The sequence below is a fragment of the Geotrypetes seraphini genome, chromosome 7, assembly GCF_902459505.1.
Source record: "Geotrypetes seraphini chromosome 7, aGeoSer1.1, whole genome shotgun sequence".
Taxonomy (NCBI): domain Eukaryota; kingdom Metazoa; phylum Chordata; class Amphibia; order Gymnophiona; family Dermophiidae; genus Geotrypetes; species Geotrypetes seraphini.
This window is the reverse complement of record NC_047090.1, coordinates 81,398,217-81,417,478: the sequence shown is the minus strand read 5'-3', so window position 1 is coordinate 81,417,478 and position 19,262 is coordinate 81,398,217. Positions and strand designations below refer to the sequence as shown.

Genomic DNA, 19,262 nt, shown 5'->3' with positions numbered 1-19,262 from the left:
GAACCCATCCGTCCGTCCAATGGATTTTAGGTAAGGGGGGTGTCGGGGTGGGGGTTGGAGTGTTAGTGGGAAGACGGATGGAGGGGGTGTCGTGGGGTTCCGGGGGTGCGATCGGGAGTTCAGGGGCAGTCGGGAGGTTCATCGTGGGCAGGAGGGGTTGGGCTCCCTACTGTCCGTATCAGTTGGAGGGTGGGGGTTCATCAGGGCAGGAGGGGTTGGGCTCCCTCCTTCCTGGATCGCATGGGGGGGGAGTCCGTATCGGTTCGGTGGGGGGGGGGAGAGGTGGATCACGGCAGGAGAGATTGGGCATCTATCCTGCAGCAATGGCGATCCCCTACTCCTTTCCTGCCTCATCTCTCCTGCTGAGATCCTCACCCCGAATTGTCGTGGTTTGGGAGGGTGGGGGATCGCCATCGTGGCAGAGGAGATAAGCCATCTCTTCTGCCTCGATTTTTGCTGGGGGTGTGTGTGTGTGTCTGTGGATTCTGTAACCAGTGTTCTTTTTGACAGATACCGTTTATAGAATCCAGCTTTTAGCGAAGGACTGGCCTCTCCTTCGCCTAAAAGGTCTGGTTTTGAGCGTTTGGGACTTAGGCTGTTTTTGATTGATAATGTGTTGTAAGTGTAGACATAGTGGTGGTATGGATGTTTAAACAGCTGAACGTAGAGGTAGGCCATTCTCAAAAAAAACCTCATTTTGGACGTTGTTTTTGAGAATGGACATTTTCCCTGCTTCTACTTTCAATGTTTAGGGCCTAGGCCAAAAGGGGACTTAGACGTTGTTTTTGAATATGCCCCTCTATGTATTTGGAATTTTCCTATTTGTTACTTTTTGTCTCCTGATATTGTTGTGTAAATATTTAAAGGAGATATTGCTGTTTGATAAAGTAGAGGAAATAATTATTTCGGAATATCGCTATGTTTTTGTTTCTCAATCTAGGGTGGTCTCTGAAGGTGAAGAGAAGGATGCCAATTTGGGATCTTTAAATTTGACTGATTTCCTGTCATCCTCTCAGGAGGAAATTTCCACAAGGAAATCTTAGGTTTCATTGCCGACTGAACAGGAGAAGATTAATATATTGAAATTATATTTTCAGAGGAAAGATGTTCAGTTTTGTGGTCATCCAGTCCGGATTTTTCTGGATGTGGTTAGATCCACACAATTGCGTCAGAAAGAGTTTTTGAAGTTGAAAGTCAGGGTAACAGTGTTAGGAGAAATTTTCTTCCTACAGTTCCCCTGTAAATGTGTGGTAACATTGAATTTTACATGATATATTTACTTGATCCTACCCAGCTTGAGAGATTGCTTAGTGAAGAAGAAGGATCTCTTGAGAGATAAATGAGTGAATATAAATATGTTAGAAAGAGTTGAGGATGGATGTGGGGTTCAAATTGCAATGAGTGTATTTTACTTAGAATATTTCTGCAGCCGCTTCTCATTGGTGTGTACTATTATTTCTTTGTATTTCATTTGTATAAAATATGTACTTTATAAATACAAGTAAAAAATATGAAGACCAATATTGAATTGGAAAAGCACAAGAAAGTAAACTCAGCAAGTACTGCAGCACTGGAGAAATAGTAACATAGTGTGAGCCATCAAGTCTACCCAATAGTCACATTAATTTTTGAAGTAATGTTAAACCAACAGTCCAGTAATTATTCATTTTACTTGTTCTTCCACTATAGAATATTTTTCCCTTTCCCCTGATATAGGCAAGACCTGTATTCTGACTGTATGAATATGGTAAAAATGTGCATTAGTGCTCCCGATCCCTATTGCCACACATGGGACACAGGCCATAGAAGTTCACCCAGCATCAGCCACTGACTCCTCCGCTGGAGTCGCCCTACAAGCTAACTCCAGCCTATCCTGATCTGTTTTGGTACATACAGGACCCAGACTGTAGATGTCTTTCCGGCATCAGCTTCACTGCTGGGGCTGCCATTTAAGTACCACTCCTGCACACTCCTGCTCATCATAAATGAAGTTATAGCTCTTGATCTGTAGAATTTTGTGTCGATACTATCCTTTTTTATTCAGGGACCCTTTGTGTCTATCCAAAGCATTTTTAAACTCCACCACAGTTTTTGCCTCTACCACTTCTCCAGGGAGGGCATTCCAGGCATCCATAACACTCTCCAAGAAAAGTATTTCCTGATGTTCTTCCTGAGTCTACCACCCCGCAACCTCATTGTATGTCCTCTAGTGTTATCATTTTCCATCCCTAGAAGAGATTTGTTTGTAGATTAATACTCTTTATATAAATTCCTATATCATATCTCCTCTATCTTTTCTTCCCTCTAGAGTATACATATTCAGGTATTCAAACTTCTCATACATCTCTCGGCACAATTCAGATATAATTTTTGTCACCTTCCTCTGGGCTGCTTCAAGTCTTCTTACACCCTTAGCAAGATATGGCCTCCAGAAAAATATTCCATGTGTACAGAAATATTAACACTTCCCTTTTTCTGCTGGTGATTCCTCACGTTAAGGCTCATTCTTATCAGCTTCTCACCCCCTAGCATATACAGCTCCTTTGGATTTTCACTCCCCAAATGTATCATTTTGCACTTCTTTATGTTAAATTTGAACTTTCAAATGTCAGACCATTCTTCTAACATTCTCAGATCTCAGGTTTTCTACTCCCTCCCTCTTTTTGTACTGAACACAATCAATAGTGTAGCCACAGAGATCCGGGGCCCAGCCTCCCCTCAATTAGTCATATCCTATGTTGTGGATTGTGGGGATCCCAAAGTTTTCAAAAAACAGCAAGGGAATATATTTATCCAAGGTGATACTTATAAATCACTGTTGTACTAATCACCTTTGTTTTACTTCAAGCACTAATTTCAACACAAAGCTGATGTGGTTAAGTGAACACTCAGACCCACAGCTGAGGTCCGGTGAAACAAGTTCACGGGGCAGCTGTTAAGGAGACCATCATAGTTGTTCACAGTCTCCTCCACCAAACAAAGACTAAATAACAAAAAATAAAACTTAAATGATGGTCTCCTTAACAGCTGCCCCGTGAACTTGTTTCACCGGACCTCAGCTGTGGGTCTGAGTGTTCACTTAACCACATCAGCTTTGTGCTGAAATTAGTGCTTGAAGTAAAACAAAGGTGATTAGTACAACAGTGATCCCAAAGTTTTGTCAGCTGAAGATCATCTCCTCCTCCTTCAATCTAGCAGCGAGAAATCTCTAAGCTCTGTGGCTGGTAGCAGTGTCCCTGAGTTGCTATCAGTTGCAGAGCTTGGAGAGCTCAGGCCCCTGGTGGGGACTCCCATCAGTGCAGGTATTTATATTTTGCATTTGTGGTGGAGCTATCTGGCTTCACCACAGAGCACAATACAAAAAGATCTGTGGTGCGCATATCCAAAATCTATCATATTACAGTTAATACATTCAAAATAAAACACTTTTTTCTACCTTTGTTGCCTCCCTCCCTTCTGCCTCCAGATCCAACATCTCTTGCTCTTTTTTCTTTTCTTCTCATTGTCCAACATCTCTTCCATCCTCCTATCCACCCTAGGTCCCTTGTATCTTTTTCTGTCTTACCTCCCTCTCCTCCACCCTAATCCTCCCTCCACATAATTCATCCCCTTCCAGTCCATCTTTTCTCTTTCTACCCACCCTCTCTGCCATTGAGCTCTAACAGACTGGGTTGACTAACTGATTTGATAGATTGTCTGGTCTGGTTGACTGATTGACTGACCTACTTGTTGGCTAACAGATTGGTTGAATGACTCATTAGTGGAGGGATTAACTGGTTGACTGACTGATGAGACTGTCTGGGTGTTGGAGTGATTTACTGAGTGACTGACTGACTGATTAGCTTGAATTTTAGTGTGGTAAATGTTCTGCTCCAAATGTGCTCCTACTAATATACATGTAAATGTATTTGCCATTTCTGTAGATATCAAACCTTAACTGGCAGAATCTTGGGATGATAAGAAGTGTTGGGAAAGCAGTCTTTCAGCAGCTCCTATTAATAACTCACTTGGAAATATGCTGGCCCAAATTAAAAATGAGTTTTCCAGTGTAAATACTTCTTGCTTCCATCACTTTTTGTCATTATTGTGCTTGCAGTTTCCTGAATGTGGTTTCTATGGAATGTACGATAAAATCCTCCTCTTTCGCCATGATACCAGCTCAGAAAACATTCTTCAACTAGTCAAGTCAGCCACTGAAATCCAGGAAGGAGACCTTGTTGAAGTTGTCTTGTCAGGTAAAGTGTGAATGAATTCTAGGTCTACTTTGAGTGCTACGAAGGGCTACTGAAAAATTCTCAGCCGAGCCAACAAAGTTGGGGCAGTCTTCATCGAGGGCTCTACACTTAGTCCAGTGATTTTCTACTTTTTTTGTTTCATGCGCGCTAAAATGCCGCACGTGCTAGCCGCTACCTACTCTTGAGCAGGCGGTAGTTTTTCAGCTAGCACGTGCTAATCCGGTGTGTGTGCTAAAAACGCTAGCGCACCTTTGTAAAAGGAGCCCAAAACGCCCTGCTTTCTTTTTCTAGTACTTAATCTTTAAGTAATGAATAACTTTCAGTGTAATGTGGTCAAATGGGTTAATTTCATATATCACAGACACAAAATTAGTTTCTGCTACTAAAATGTAACTCCTAGTGACTTGGGACTCAAAGAAAAAATTTTTTTCATTTTGCCAAAAGGTTGTCAAAAACTTTCAGAAAAAAATGGAGAAAACCCCCCCTTAGACTTAAGTAAAACCAATATTGACAAAAGTCTGTGCTTCCATAAAAACAATCATAGATTTAAAAAAACTCTCCGATATATGTAGCATCAAGATGGCAGTAATATACTGGGTCAATGTGCAATGTAATAATTCCCAACATTCACTTATCTGATCTGTAGCTGATATTTAGGAAATCCTCCGCATTCTACAATAGTTATAATCCTATGGGCCACATAAGAATAGCCTTACTGGGTCAGACCAATGATCTATCAAGCTCAGTAGCCCATTCTCATGGTGGCCAATCCAGGTAACTAGTACCTGGCCAAACCCAAGGTGTAGCAATATTCCATGCTACCAATACAGGGCAATAACAGACTATGGACTTTTCCTCCAGGAACTTGTCCAAACCTTTCTTAAAACCAGCTACGCTATCCACTCTTACCACATCCTCTGGCAACACGTTCCAGAGCTTAACTATTGTCTGAGTGAAAAAAAATTTCCTCCTATTGGTTTTAAATGCATTTCCGTGTAACTTCATTGAGTGTCCCCTAGTCTTTGTAATTTTTGATGGAGCGAAAAATCGATCCACTTGTACCCGTTCTACTCCACTCAGGATATTGTAGACTTCAATCATATCTCCCCTCAGCCGTCTCTTTTCCAAGCTGAAGAGCCCTAACCATTTTAGTCTTTCCTTATACGAGAGGAGTTCCATCCCCTTTACCATCTCGGTTGCTCTTCTTTGAACCTTTTCTAGCGCCACTATATCTTTCTTGAGATAAGGAGACCAGAATTGAAGGAAATACTCCAAATGAGGTCGCACCATGGAGCGATACAGGGGCATTATGTCATTCTTAGTCTTGTTAACCATCCCTTTTTAAATAATTCTCAGCATCCTGTTTGCTTTTGTGGCCACCGCAGCACATTGGGCGGAAGGTTTCATCGTATTGTCTACAATGACAACTAGATCCTTTTCTTGTGCACTAAACCCAAAGTTGAACCTAGCATCCGGTAACTGTGATTCAAGTTATTCTTCCCAGTTTGCATTTATCCACATTAAATTTTATCTGCCACTTGGATGCCCAGTCTTCCAGTTTCCTAAGGTCCACCTGCAATTTTTCACAATCCGCATGCGTTTTAACAACTTTGAACAGTTTAGTGTCATCTGCAAATTTAATCACCTCACTCGTCATTCCAGTTTCCATATCATTTATAAAGTTAAATAGCACCGGTCCCAGTACAGACCCCTGCGGCACTCCACTGTTTACTCTTCTCCATTGAGAAAAATGACCATTTAACCCTACCCTCTGTTTTCTATCCGATAACCAATTCCTTATCCACAACTGAACTTTGCCACCTATCCCATGACTTTTTAATTTTCTCAGGAGCCTCTCATGAGGAACTTTATCAAAAGCTTTCTGAAAATCTAGATACACTATATCAACTGGCTCACCTTTATTCACATGTTTATTCACACCTTCAAAGAAGTCAAGCAAATTTGTGAGGCAAGATCTCCCTAGTCTGAACCCATGCTGACTCCGTCTCATGAAACCAATTTTACTTTTTATAATTGTTTCTACCATTTTGCCCTGCACCGAAGTGAGGCTTACCGGTCTATAATTTCCCAGATCTCCCCTGGAGCCCTTTTAAAAAATTGGCGTAACATTGGCCACCCTCCATTTCATTTTTTTGGCTGTATATTTGTAGTCCCCTATTTTTTTTAATTGTTAATTAGATGATGGTCCGCCGGTTTTTCTGCATCTGTAACCACTTCTGCTGTGCTCACAGCTCAGGGTGGCCTTTATACACAGGTGGGGACCAGACTCTGATTTCCCATACTAACATGTTTCTTGCTCTTATATGTACCTATTTAAATTTATTCTTGTCTAACTTTTGACTTATATTTCCAGTGTGTTCAAATAAAAAGGTAATCAGTTATGTTAGTTGCTCAATAAAGTGATTAATAATAGGTAACTAATTACAACATTCTATAACAGCACATTACACTCCAGTCCAATATTTAGCAAGCAGTGTAAAGTAAGCTTTTGTTCTCAAGTCAGTTGGAAGTAAGTACAGAGCACATTTATACATTGATTAAAAGACTTAAATCCATTAAAGACTGTCAGAGGGGCATTAATGACTACTTCAGCTCTTGATGATAACTGTGGGATACTGAGATTGTTATTGACAAAATAAAATCAAGGTTTTGCTAGCCTAACTCCAAGTAATCATGTCATGGTACAATTCCAACTTCGTTTTAGTCCCAATGCAAGTCTAGCGCTACTTGTATTTTTTTTTATTATTATTTTAAAAAAGCATTTGATGAAGCCAGAAAGCCAGAACTTAAAATTGAAAAATTCTTTCTTAAATTCATTCTCGTAAACTGTGTAAACCAAGAACAACTTTTCCTCTCACCCTCCCCCCACACTGGTTAAGTCTCTCATGAATTACAGTCTTCTTAAGACCTTTCAGCCTTCTGTAGTCGTCACTGAAGATTCACAAGTTTCACCATTGCTTTCACAGCTTAGTAAGTAAAAGCACTACAGTACATGCAAGTCTATAAGGGAGTATGTAAGTAGCATGCAACTACAAAGGGGCATACACACAGGTGGAGTATGAGTGCATGATCTACTTACACCTGCACCTTATAGAACACTATAATTTTTGCATTCTACATGGCACACTTAGGTACACCAACTTATGATAGCCAAAGATCTGTCATAAGTGGGCATCTCCTTATTCATAGTATTGTGAAATGGTGCCAAGATGCCTTTATAGAATTGGTACTCATCATGTGGCATCAAGGCACCTAACATAAGGTGACAAATTATACAATTGCCTCCTTTGCGTATGCTTTGAATAGTCAACTAAAACACTGTGACAGATCAAAAGCAGAAAAGTTCTGCTAGTGGTGTTAATTGGCACAAATTGACTTTAATTGCAGTTAGGCGCATAACTGACAGTCAGTATTCTGTAAATTGGGCGGGCAGTTCCATAGCATGGAACTGCAAGGGAGGCATGGACCTAGTTAGGGCATGGGCAAGTCAGAGACATGCTAGGATTTATGTATACAGTTAGGTCTGAGTGTTTGTGCTCACGTTTAAAATTAGAGATGCAGAAAAAAATCACTCTGATAATATTTGTAAATATGCTGTATCAATGGTTCATAAACTGTTACTAAATTTTACGCTCAGAATCATGGAGGCAATAACTGGGGGGAAAACCCCCGACACAACTGCCTCACCTGCAAGCTATAATATAAGTTTGGTGTTCTTTTCCAACTAGACGTATACAAGTGAATAAATTTAGCCCTAGTGGCATGTTACAAGTTTACATATTTGAAATACGCAATGATTGGGCGGTGAGGTAGTAGTGTCAGGGGTTTTGCCCCAGTTATTGCCTCCATGATTCTGAGCATAAAATTTAGTAACAGTTTATGAACCATTGATACAGCATATTTACAAATATTATCAGAGTGATTTTTTTCTGCATCTCAAATACTCTTCTTTATCACTCGACTTTTGAATGATTTAAGTGCATTGCCCCTATCGATGTGTATTTGGCACGTTTAAAATTAGGCACAGAACTATAGACTTAACACCAGTGGCGTACCTAGGGTATGTGGCACCCGGGGCCCATCATTTTTTGACACCCCCCCCCCCCCCTCATGGAAAATTTTTTTTTTTTTTTTTTTTTGCAATAACCATGAAATGGAATAAATGGTCAGAATAGAAACAGGCAGTGAAAATTTTCTTTTATTGAACCTCATTTATGTAACCATTATTCCAAACATAACATAACATAAATTATGTCGGAATTGTCATGACATCAGAAGTACATATGGAGTAGTTGCAGGTGATGCTTGGGACAGTTCTGATTATGTTAGTTTGGTTTTATGTGTTTTTTGAATAGAAGGGTTTTTATTTCTTTTTTTAAGGTTTTGTAGTTTGTGGTCGAGGTCAATAGGTTGTAGAGTTGGGGGTCAAGTGTTGCAGCTCGAATGGCTAGGAGGTTGTCGAACAGTTTTTTTCTTTTGACGTTTTTGGTTGGAGGGTGTGTGAATGGTGCGTGAGTTCTCCTATGTCTGTTTGAAGTGGATTGAATTATTTAGCTGAAGAAATTAGTTACCCCCCCATTCCACACACATTAATTCTCTTCCATTTTTGTTCCCATTATAAAAAAACACTGATAAGTTCCCAGGAAAAAAATACATTAAAATAAGAAGTGAAAACAAAGGCCCCTACAGATGAGAACATAACATAAGAATAGCCTAACTGGGTCACACCAATGGTCCATCATGCCCAGTAGCCCATTCTCATGGTAGCCAATAGTGCTGCCCGATTCAGAGAAAAATATTTCATTCGATTCGATTCACCCTGTTGAATCGATTTTTCGATTAGATTCACTGTTAATGACACCGCTTTTTAAGTTTAAACAAAGTATAACAATAAATTTCACAACAACAATAAATTTCACAAAGTACTTAAAAAAAAAAAAAATCACATTTTTCCATTAAAGCAGTTCTGGAGACATTTGCTTGAACAGTCTTTTTTCCCAGTCCATAAGCAAGCAATATGAAAAAGATTTCCTTAATTATCTACTCAAACATTTTTGCTATTTACTTTCATTGTACCTAGACTATTATTCAGTAGAAAAAATTTAGTTTGTTCAATCAAGCAGAACATTCACTCATAGAAGTCCAATGTCCACACAGGATTTGATTGAACAAACCATATTTTTTCTACTGAATAATAGTTTAGATATACTGAATAGCAAAAATGTTAAAGCCACACAGAAAAGCAGTAAAAGTCAATAGGTTCTCCAAGTGGGAACAACCTGATGTCTCAGCACTTGAGGAAAAGACCACGTAATAATGTTTATAAGATAAATCATATAAATGATTATACTGAAGCAGGGTGTCCTCAGCGTGAGAGGTAAGCGAGAGGAGAGAATTCTCCAGTGCTTTACACAATAAGGCTCCTCTGCCTGCAGTGCACACCATCATAGGACACCTCAGGTGTGCTCAAATTAATCAATGTGATAAATTAAACAGTGATAAACAATTGGTCAATCACAAGAGTGCAAGATCAAACAGGTTGTTCCCACTCAGAGAACCTATTGACTTTACTGCTTTTCTGTGTGAGTAGATAATTAAGCAAATTTCTGATAGCCTACAGAACTGATTCTCACCTTCCATCCCCAGCCCCCAAGACTTACCAGACCCCCCCTGCCGATGCATTTACTTACTGCCTGAACTGGATATTAAATCGTGGGGAAGAGAGGAGAAATGCGGGGAAAGAGCCAGCCAAAATTAGTATTTGTTGCTGCTGAGTGCACCAATCCAGGGCAAGCAGACGCTTCCCCCATGTCTTAATAACAGACAATGGACTTTTCCTCCAGGAATTTGTCCAAACCTTTCTTAAAACCAGCTACGCTATCTACTTTTAACATAACTTCTGGCCACTTCATTTTTAAGCTTAGATCTTTCCTTCCAAACAGAGACCTTGCTAGATGTCAAATACAGCACAAGGTAACTTCACATGGACTTAACTGTGCAGGAAATGAATCTCCTCATACACCCACCATATAGTGCAAAAATGTGCAAAGGTCTGTTTTTTTCTTTCGATCACTACATAGCCTAATGCCACACAAGCAGCGCTGTTACAAACATATTCTGAAGGTCAATGCTAAGGTTGACAAAGTTTCCTTCCTTGGACCAGAAGGAGATACTGACAAACCACTGGAAGAGATTCTAAAACAACTACCCAGAAATAACACCCAAAGACCCACTCAGTGTGTGAACCAGTTGAGTGGAGTGGACTAACTGGGGGTGGAAATGGGCCCAGAGTTTGCTCAGCAGAATTTCCCAGACTACCTCTTCCTCTCAACACACTGACATGCTACCACCACCACCAACACTAGGAACACCTCACCGAGTATGCCAGCAATGCTTATAAACTTTATAAAACACATTATTATATTTTCTTATAAAGCATATATTTTAACTGAACTCAGCCTTGCCATTCACAAAAATAGAAAAGTTCCCATTTCAAGCTGTCTCAAGTACACTTTTCAAATCTAACATATTGTAATCACAAAACAGAAAATAAAATTATTTTTTCTACCTTTTGTTCTCTGATCAATATTCAAATCTTGTTGGTCCCAGGCTCTTGTTGTCTTGCTTGCCAGGGTCTCCTTTCTCCGTGCTAACCATCCGTCTGCCATCTCTGTTCTCCCCTTCCGTTTCCCTTCCCTCTCCCGGAGATCTGGCATCTTTCCTTTTTTGTGTCTCCATCCACAGATTCACCTTTTCTCAACTCCCCACCACCCCAGGATCCACCATCTCTCCCTTTCTGTTCCCAACTATCCTCCTATCCAGTATCTCTATCCCCCCTCCACACCATCCCCTGTTTCCAAGTTCTCTCCCTTTCTGTTCCTTCCCTCCCTAAATCCCATTATGCACCATCTCTCTCCCACTCCTCTGTTTTTAGACCCATTATTTCTAACCCCCAAAGTCTGGCATATGCACGTATCTTTGAACCCCCCCTTCCCTCTCTCCCTCTGTGTACTTTTACACCAGGACCCCCCTCCCCCGAAGGTCTGTCCCCCCTCAGAAGGGCTACACCCCACCCCTGAAGACCTGCACCCCCCGAAGGACTTTACCTCCCACCCGAAGGTCTGTCCCCCTCTGAACGCCTAAACCCCACCCCTGAAGGCCTGCACCCTCCCCGAAGGATTGTACCCCCCACCCGAAGGTCTGTCCCCCCCTGAAGGCCTGCACCCATCCCGAAGGCCTGCACCCACCCCGAAGGCCTGCACCCACCCCGAAGGCCTGCACCCCCGAAGGCCTGTCCCCCCCCTTGAAGGCCTGACCCCCCCTTGAAGGCCTGCCTGCTTGTCCCCCCTTGAAGGCCTATCCCCCCTTAAAGGTCTGCCTGTCCCACCCCCTTGTAGGCCTGCCCCCCCTTAAAGGTCTGCCTGTCCCACCCCCTTGTAGGCCTGTCCCCCCCTTGAAGGCCTGACCCCCCCTTGAAGGCCTGCCTGCTTGTCCCCCCTTGAAGGCCTGTCCCCCCCCTTGAAGGTTGGCACCCCCCCAAAGGCCTGCACCCCCTTGAAGGCCTGTCCCACCCCCTTGTAGGCCTGTCCCCCCCTTGAAGGCCTGCCTGCTTGTCCCTCCTTGAAGGCCTGTCCCCCCCCTTGAAGGCCTGCACCCCCCCTTGAAGGTTGGCACCCCCCCAAAGGCCTGCACCCCCTTGAAGGCCTGTCCCACCCCCTTGTAGGCCTGCCTGCCTGTCCCCCCCTTGAAGGCCTGCACCCCCTTGAAGGTCTGCACCCCCCCCCGAAGGCCTGCACCCCCCCGAAGGCCTGTCCCCCCACTTGAAGGCCTGCCTGCCTGTCCCCCCCTTGAAGGCCTGCACCCCCTTGAAGGTCGGCACCCCCCCTGAAGGCATGCACCCCCCCTGAAGGCCTGTCCCCCCTTGAAGGCCTGTCCCCCCCCCTTGTAGGCCTGCACCCCCTTGTAGGCCTGTCCCCCCCCCCTTGTAGGCCTGTCCCCCCCTTGAAGGCCTGCCTGCCTGTCCCCCCCTTGAAGGCCTGCACCCCCTTGAAGGTCTGCACCCCCCCCCGAAGACCTGCACCCCCCCCCTTGAAGGCCTGCCTGCCTGTCACCCCCCTCCCCCTTGAAAGTCTGCCTGCCTGCCCGCCCGCCCGCCCCACCCTGAAGGCCTGATGCCCCGACCCACCCCGAAGGACCATTCGCCCCCCTGGCCTCCCCGCACTACCTATGAAGCAGCCGCAGCAGGATCGCGACGTCAGCTATCTTTGCGCTGCTTAGGAGCTGCTTCCTGCGCCGGGCTACCTTAAGCTACTGCCCCCCCCCACGCCCGAAGGACCGCTCGCCCCACTGACCTTCCAGCACACCTATGAAGCAGCCCGCAGTAGGATCGCGACGTCAGCAATCCCTCAGCTGCTTGGGCGCTGCTTCCTGCGCCGCGGTCCCGCCCCCTCCTCTGACGTCAGAGGAGGGACGGGACCGCGGCGCAGGAAGCAGCGCCCAAGCAGCTGAGGGATTGCTGACGTCGCGATCCTGCTGCGGGCTGCTTCATAGGTGTGCTGGAAGGTCAGTGGGGCGAGCGGTCCTTCGGGCGTGGGGGGGACTGAGCGGCAAGGCCGGGAACACCCCCTCAGGGCTGGTACCCGGGGCGGCCCGCCCCCCCCGCCCCCCCCTAGGTACGCCACTGCTTAACACTAGTATTCTATAATGGCAGTTCCAAGTGGAACTGCTGTTACTAAACTTGTGCTTAGCTTGCATCATTCCGGCTTCTAAATTTCAGTAACTTTTTGAGATTTTACCCCATTATGGGTTAAACTGAAAAGTTCAGTGTATTTTTTTTTAATTTACAAGTAGATTAAGCAGTAGGTAAGTAAAATCTCTTTGTTAAAGTTAAGCAGTAGGTTAGGGAAAGTATCTTTGTGCTTGATTCCTACTCACTCCAGGTTCAATATTTGATTTATAGGCTTGTAAGCCAGTTAAGAAGATAGCAGGAACATTTTTCATCACAGGGCTCAATTGGAGATTTCGATGAGGAAGTGAATATCCCTTATCAAAAGATTAAGGGCTCCTTTTACGAAGCCGCGTTAGCGGTTTTAGTGCACGCAGCTTTTTAGCGCGTGCTAAACCCGCGCTACGTGGCTAGAACTAATGCCAGCTCAATGCTGGCGTTAGTGTCTAGCGCAGCCGGCAGTTTAGCGTTTGCTATTACGCGCGTTAAACTGCTAATGCGGCTTCGTCAAAGGAGCCCTAAGTCATGGTGTTCTTGTGGCTCTTGGAGATTAGTTGGATTCTCTTCTTCTTTCTTCAATTTGGAACTTGTTAAATTCTTTAGGTGTTTCACATTCATTAAAGTAATGATGATCTTTTTCAACCTGGCAATTTTTCTTGGAGGGATTGCTGGGAGTTGCTGGGAGTTGGGATCTGGGTCTCAGTGGAAATTTAGGGGTGTACTCCTCCTCTGTAATACAGTTTGTTAATGCTAGTTTTCTCATTGCCATTGGAGCCATCTTTGTGGTACTGGGATTCCTGGGATGCTGTGGAGCTCAAAAGGAGAGCAAGTGCCTTCTGATCATATTCTCTATTATTCTTATTGTCTTCATAGCTGAAGTAGCTGCTGCTGTTGTTGCTCTGGTCTACATATTGATGACAGAAATCCTGCTGCAGAGATGACTATATGTGGCAGGATAGAGTACCTGCCACTGGCCAGTGGAGGGAGCTTGAGCAGTGGAGCTCATTGAGTCTGAGAGGAGAGCTAATCTGCATAGAGCTACAAGTGCTGCTAGGAGCTGTCAACTCACCCTGAATGGAATGTGGTGCTGGGAGCTGGGTGACCCTTGTGCGGAGGAATGTTAACCTAACTCCTAGTAAGCCCTGAAGGCCACTGTTGACTGGGGGCCTGGTGCAGTAGAGTAGGTTGGCCAGGATGACCAGCCCTGAGGGGGACTGGATGCAGATGGTGGGATGGTCTGTAGGGACCTATACACTGGCAGAGAGAGAGAGATTTGGCCCTGTTGTGAAGTCCAGTGGTGGGAGGGTCCATGGGGACCTATACACTGGCAGGAAAAGAGCTAAGAGTAGCCAGAGGGCCTAGTAGAGCCTGGAGTTAAGGAAGTACTGTATATTGGAATTAGAACTAAGAATGGGAAAGCCACACAATCTAACAAGAACATCCGCTTGCTCTATTGTAGCATTAGTAAAAGTGGATAATCTCACACAAACATTTTGTACAGAATATAAATGTGCTGTCAGATTTATTTTCTGCTAAAAAAAACCTTCCTGCTTTGCTTTTACCAACTGCTCCTCTTGCTAGAAATCTCTTTTTTTGAAGTCTATCTAGTACCTGTGACCCTGTCTGGCCACAGTCAGTGAGACGATACTAGGCTCAATAGTCCTTGGTTTGAGTCAGCTTAATTTTCCTTTTCTTTATGAAGTTGTACATGTAAATAACATGCAGTTAGAGTTATTAATCTATATTAATGCTGTTAATATTTTTTATTTTACTGCGGGTTTCATTTTATGCAATGTGAAGCTAGCTATTAATATGTGTTAATGGAATTAGCTCATGTTAATGTGATAGCTCACATTAGTAACTTTAACTGAGAATATGCAATATCTAATTTGGAAAAGAATTCTATAAAATGCAATAATTCTGATTTGTATAAATAGAAATGTGTGGATATATTTTGCACACAAATTGTAAAATGTTATCTATTGATCTTTTGTGATATTACAGCGAAATAGTGGGCTAGCTATAGCAGATTGATATCTACCTTCTAAAGCAAAGTAAGAGAACTTTAATAATGAACCTGAAAATGACAATACATTGTCAATAGTGTTCACAGACCAGAAGGAGGTCTTGCTTTTGAAGTGGCCTTTGAATACAGGGAGAGATATAGGGTTATTTATGTCTATTAAATTGCACTAGCAAATGGAACTTTCCCATGTGCTAAGCCCATTTCTAGCATGTCTAGAAATCAAGCCATTTCCAGTGTTTCTAATGTTTACATTAGCATGCGTAATTTGAGAAAAATTGATGGGGGCTCCCGCGTAATGGACTCACTAATTATTTAGTATGCAATAATCCAGAATGCACTAGCTGGATAGCATGTCCATGCCCATTCTCCGCCATCGACATGCTCCTCCAGAAAATACGTACAAAAAATAAATACAAGATTCAGGATTTTTTATTTTTGATATACTGTCTATAAAAGTACGTATGTAGACGGTGTACATTATAAAAAATTATAAAAATAATTAAAGGAAGCAAATAAAAACGGTAGTTTATCAAATGTTAAAAATACTGGACAAATTTAAATTAACATACATGAGACGAAAGGATAGTAGGGGAGGGAGAGGTTGTTTAAAATACATCGAAGTAAAATTAATAAAAAAAGGATGGTAAATGGGGAGTGGTAAAAACAATAGGAGGGGATCACTTCAGAGGAAGTGTTAAATATTTCAAAACTATATATGAATCAGGAAGTTAGAAAGTGGAGGCTGATGCTAGATAATGAAAGCATCTTTAAATTTTTCAAGTACCTTTCTTATTTCTAATCTTAATGTATATTTTCTGTAAACCGCTTAGAACCTAACGGATGTAGCGGTATATAAGAAATAAATTACATTACATTACATTACATTTAAAGAGGAAAGTTTTAAGTTTAGTTTTAAATTTTTCGTGCTTATCGCATGCAAACAGGTTACTTACCATAAAATGCTTTCATGCGCTTTGTGATAAGCATTTTAACTAAACACACGTTAGGGCTTAATTCCCTTTAGCAGATATACCCCATAAGTGAAATGATCTAATTCTGCAATGGAGCTATTTAATTGCTTTCCTCTTAATTTCTTTGTAGCTTCTGCCACATTTGAAGATTTCCAGATCCGACCACATGCCCTATTTGTCCATTCATACCGAGCCCCAGCCTTCTGTGATCACTGCGGAGAAATGTTGTGGGGTCTTGTACGCCAGGGGCTGAAATGTGAGGGTAAGTAAATCTTTCAAAAAATTAGTATAATGCCACTTTTTAAAAGCAAAATGAAGGAATGTAAATAATTTTTTTTTTAAATTTATCGATTTTAAACATTATCATTTATACAGATAATAAAGAGAGATTAGAAAATTACAAAGTTTTACAGACATTAAGGGATATTCCCTACAGCAATAACCACTATCTCCTCTAATCCACATAACGAAAGAATGTATTCTGATATTTACTTAAAGATACAGTTATATATAATCATGATCAAAGATCAAATATTTATGGTGTGAAATACATCTAAACTCTAATTATAATTAATTCAAGTGGGAACTAATTAATATTTTCATGAAGCTGCAAAAACTGTTCTACCTGCATAGAATCCCAAAATACATATTCACATTCCTTAAATTTCACAAGACATTTACATGGAAACTTTAAATAAAATGTGGCTCCCAAGGCCAACGCCCTTGATTTCAAAGCTAAAAATGCTTTCCTTCTTAATTGGGTTGCCTGGGCCACATCTGGAAAAATTAATACATTATCTCCACAAAATTTTGCAAGCTTATTTTGAAAATAAGCTTTCATAATTAAAGATTTATCTATCTCTCTCACACAAGTCACCAGTAGGGTGGACCTAGTTTGAATTTTATCCTGTGAATCTTCCAGAAAATCAGTTAAATCAAACTCCATCTGTTCCAACTGGTCTACACCTAATTCTGCATGAATTTTCTTTTTCTGTGGAATATAATATAAATTTGTTATGGGCAATGTCTCTGCATCTGCCAACCCCTAAACTTCCTTAAAATATTTCCGAATCAAGATTTCTGGGGTCAAGTAAGTTTTTGGAAAGTTGACTAGACGCAGTTTTTTTTGCCCGTAAAATGTTTTCCATCTTCTCAAATCTAGTATGGGTAATGTGTGAATCTTTAACAGCTGAAGAAGATACAGCTTGTAATGTTGATATATGAGACTCTGTTGTTAAAATACGTTTCTCCATAATCTTTAAATTTGAGTCAACATTTTCTAACTTATATACTACTTTCTTCAAAAATTTTACATTTTGAATCACCACTGACATTAATAACCCCTCTACTCTAGTGTTAATCATCCATAAATCTTTAAGGAAAACATCCTGGGTTCCTCGTACAACTAAAGCCTTCTCCTGAAAGGATATGGCTTTAGGCATCTCCTCATAAGTTAGTGAGGAAGATACCAGTTGTCCCGATAGTACCACAGGATGAGAACTGGAACCATTCTTGGGATCCAAACCTACAGTTGTATTAGGTGGAAGGGGGGAGTTCTTTCTAAGGGGCTGAGCGATGCCCCTGATAGTGAATCAGCGCCCTGACTATGTCCAGTGATTGGTGTCTATGTACAGCCATTACGGGTGTCGATATCTTTGCCTTCCCTTTCCTTTTCCCCATCAGATTATTTATTAATATTTTCATACATACAACTTGTAATAGTTCCCCATATCTCCCAGGGTCTCCAAGGGACTCCCAAGGGGCCTGGCGTGTCCCTTAGGGCATGCCCCTTTGGCCATACCCTGCGGCCACGTGCCGCAGTTGCGGCGTCCTTTTCACTCTCAAGTGCAGGACCCGGCTGATGTCAGGGCGTCTGTCTCCACAGGTGCCCACCGAGATTCAGCACCCGAAGTCACAAGCTCTAATGTTGTTATAGAGAGCGCTGCTATCCAAAGCACAGGAAACAGTCCCCCAAAACAGCACCTCAAATCAGGTAGTTCTCCTGTAGTGTAAATAATTACAAATTACAAGTGTCAATTCTTTCTTCAACTTTTAGGGATACACCTTAGCTAGTACTAATGTATTTCAGTATAGTATAGTATTTTTTTTTTTTTTTTAAGTTCCTCATCCTAATAACATTGACTCCTGCCTTCCTTTGCTTCTCAAAGATTTTTAAAGGAATATGTGACTGCTTAACCAATGGCATTAAGGCTTGTATATTTGTATTGTTTTCACACTATAAAACAAAGTCTGATATCAGCAGGAAATTGACATTTCCAATTTTTAAATTCACTGACTCATGACTTTGGGCTCTTTTAAGAAATTATATTATAGATTTTCATTAACAACAGATTAGTTTAACAAGCTGCTATGCTTGAAAAACACAATTTTAACAAATTAGCATTCATATTTTTAAAATATTTTCTGGAAATTCTTTAGCTATGGTCTGAGGCACCAGCTAATAGCAAGACAACCAAAATAGCTTTTAATAAAGCTGCTACCAAGAGGAAAGTTCACATTACTCATAGGCTTCACTGGGGCCTCAAGTTTCTAAAATAACAACTCCACCATTTGCGAATTCCAGTAGAAAAAACAAACTTCCACATTATTTGGTACTGTTCAATAGCATTACATCAGGGGTGCCCAACACGTCGATCGCGATCGACCAGTAGCTCAGGAAGGCAACGCGAGTCGATCGCGGAGCCCATCCCGGGCTCCGTGATAGACTCGTGTTGCCGTCCTGATCTACCGGGCCGATCAGCCTTCCTCTCCAGTGTTCTCTCTAGGGCCTTTTAGCTGGGCATCCGCCCAGCTGTCATCTGCTGCTGCTACCGCCGCTGAACATTAAACCCCCCCCCCCCAAAAAACGGCTTGGAGATTTCAGCCCGTAGCGAACTTATGCTCCATGGCTCTAACGTGTGCGTGCCGGCTTCCCTTCTCTTCCCTCCGAAACCGGAAGTTATGTCCGGGGGGGGGGGGGGGGAGGGAGGGAAGCCGGCATGCACATGTTGAGAGCCCTGAAGCAAGCGTTCGCTACGGGCTAAGGCGGGAGACAGGTTAATGAAGCATTTCCTCTTCTTGCTGCCGGGTCCTGCCTACTTTCTGTTTCCGCGAAGGCAGGACCCGGCAGCATTTCCCCCAACAGCTCGATCGCGATGCTGGTCGGCCGAAGCAGGGAGAGGTTGGGGCGGCATCGGCTTTCGGGCCTGTTATTGGTGGCGGTTTGGGGCCTGTTATTGGTGGCGGTTTGGGGCCTGGTCCCCGATGGCAGTGGCTTGGGGGAG

General features: G+C 42.6%; 1 protein-coding gene across 9 annotated transcripts in view; it reads left to right on the top strand.

Annotated features, from left to right (window-relative positions):
* The window catches only part of PRKD1 (protein kinase D1), a 289,583-nt gene that overhangs the window by 113,463 nt on the left and 156,858 nt on the right, over positions 1 to 19,262 (top strand). For 7 of the 9 annotated variants that reach the window (XM_033952189.1, XM_033952190.1, XM_033952192.1 and 4 more), the window contains 2 exons: positions 4,097 to 4,235; positions 16,109 to 16,240. In XM_033952189.1, coding sequence (XP_033808080.1) covers positions 4,097 to 4,235; positions 16,109 to 16,240 — 271 coding nt within the window. Of the gene's footprint in view, positions 1 to 4,096; positions 4,236 to 13,854; positions 14,117 to 16,108; positions 16,241 to 19,262 lie in introns of all 9 variants that reach the window. The other 2 variants (XM_033952194.1, XM_033952195.1) reach the window with 2 other exon arrangements.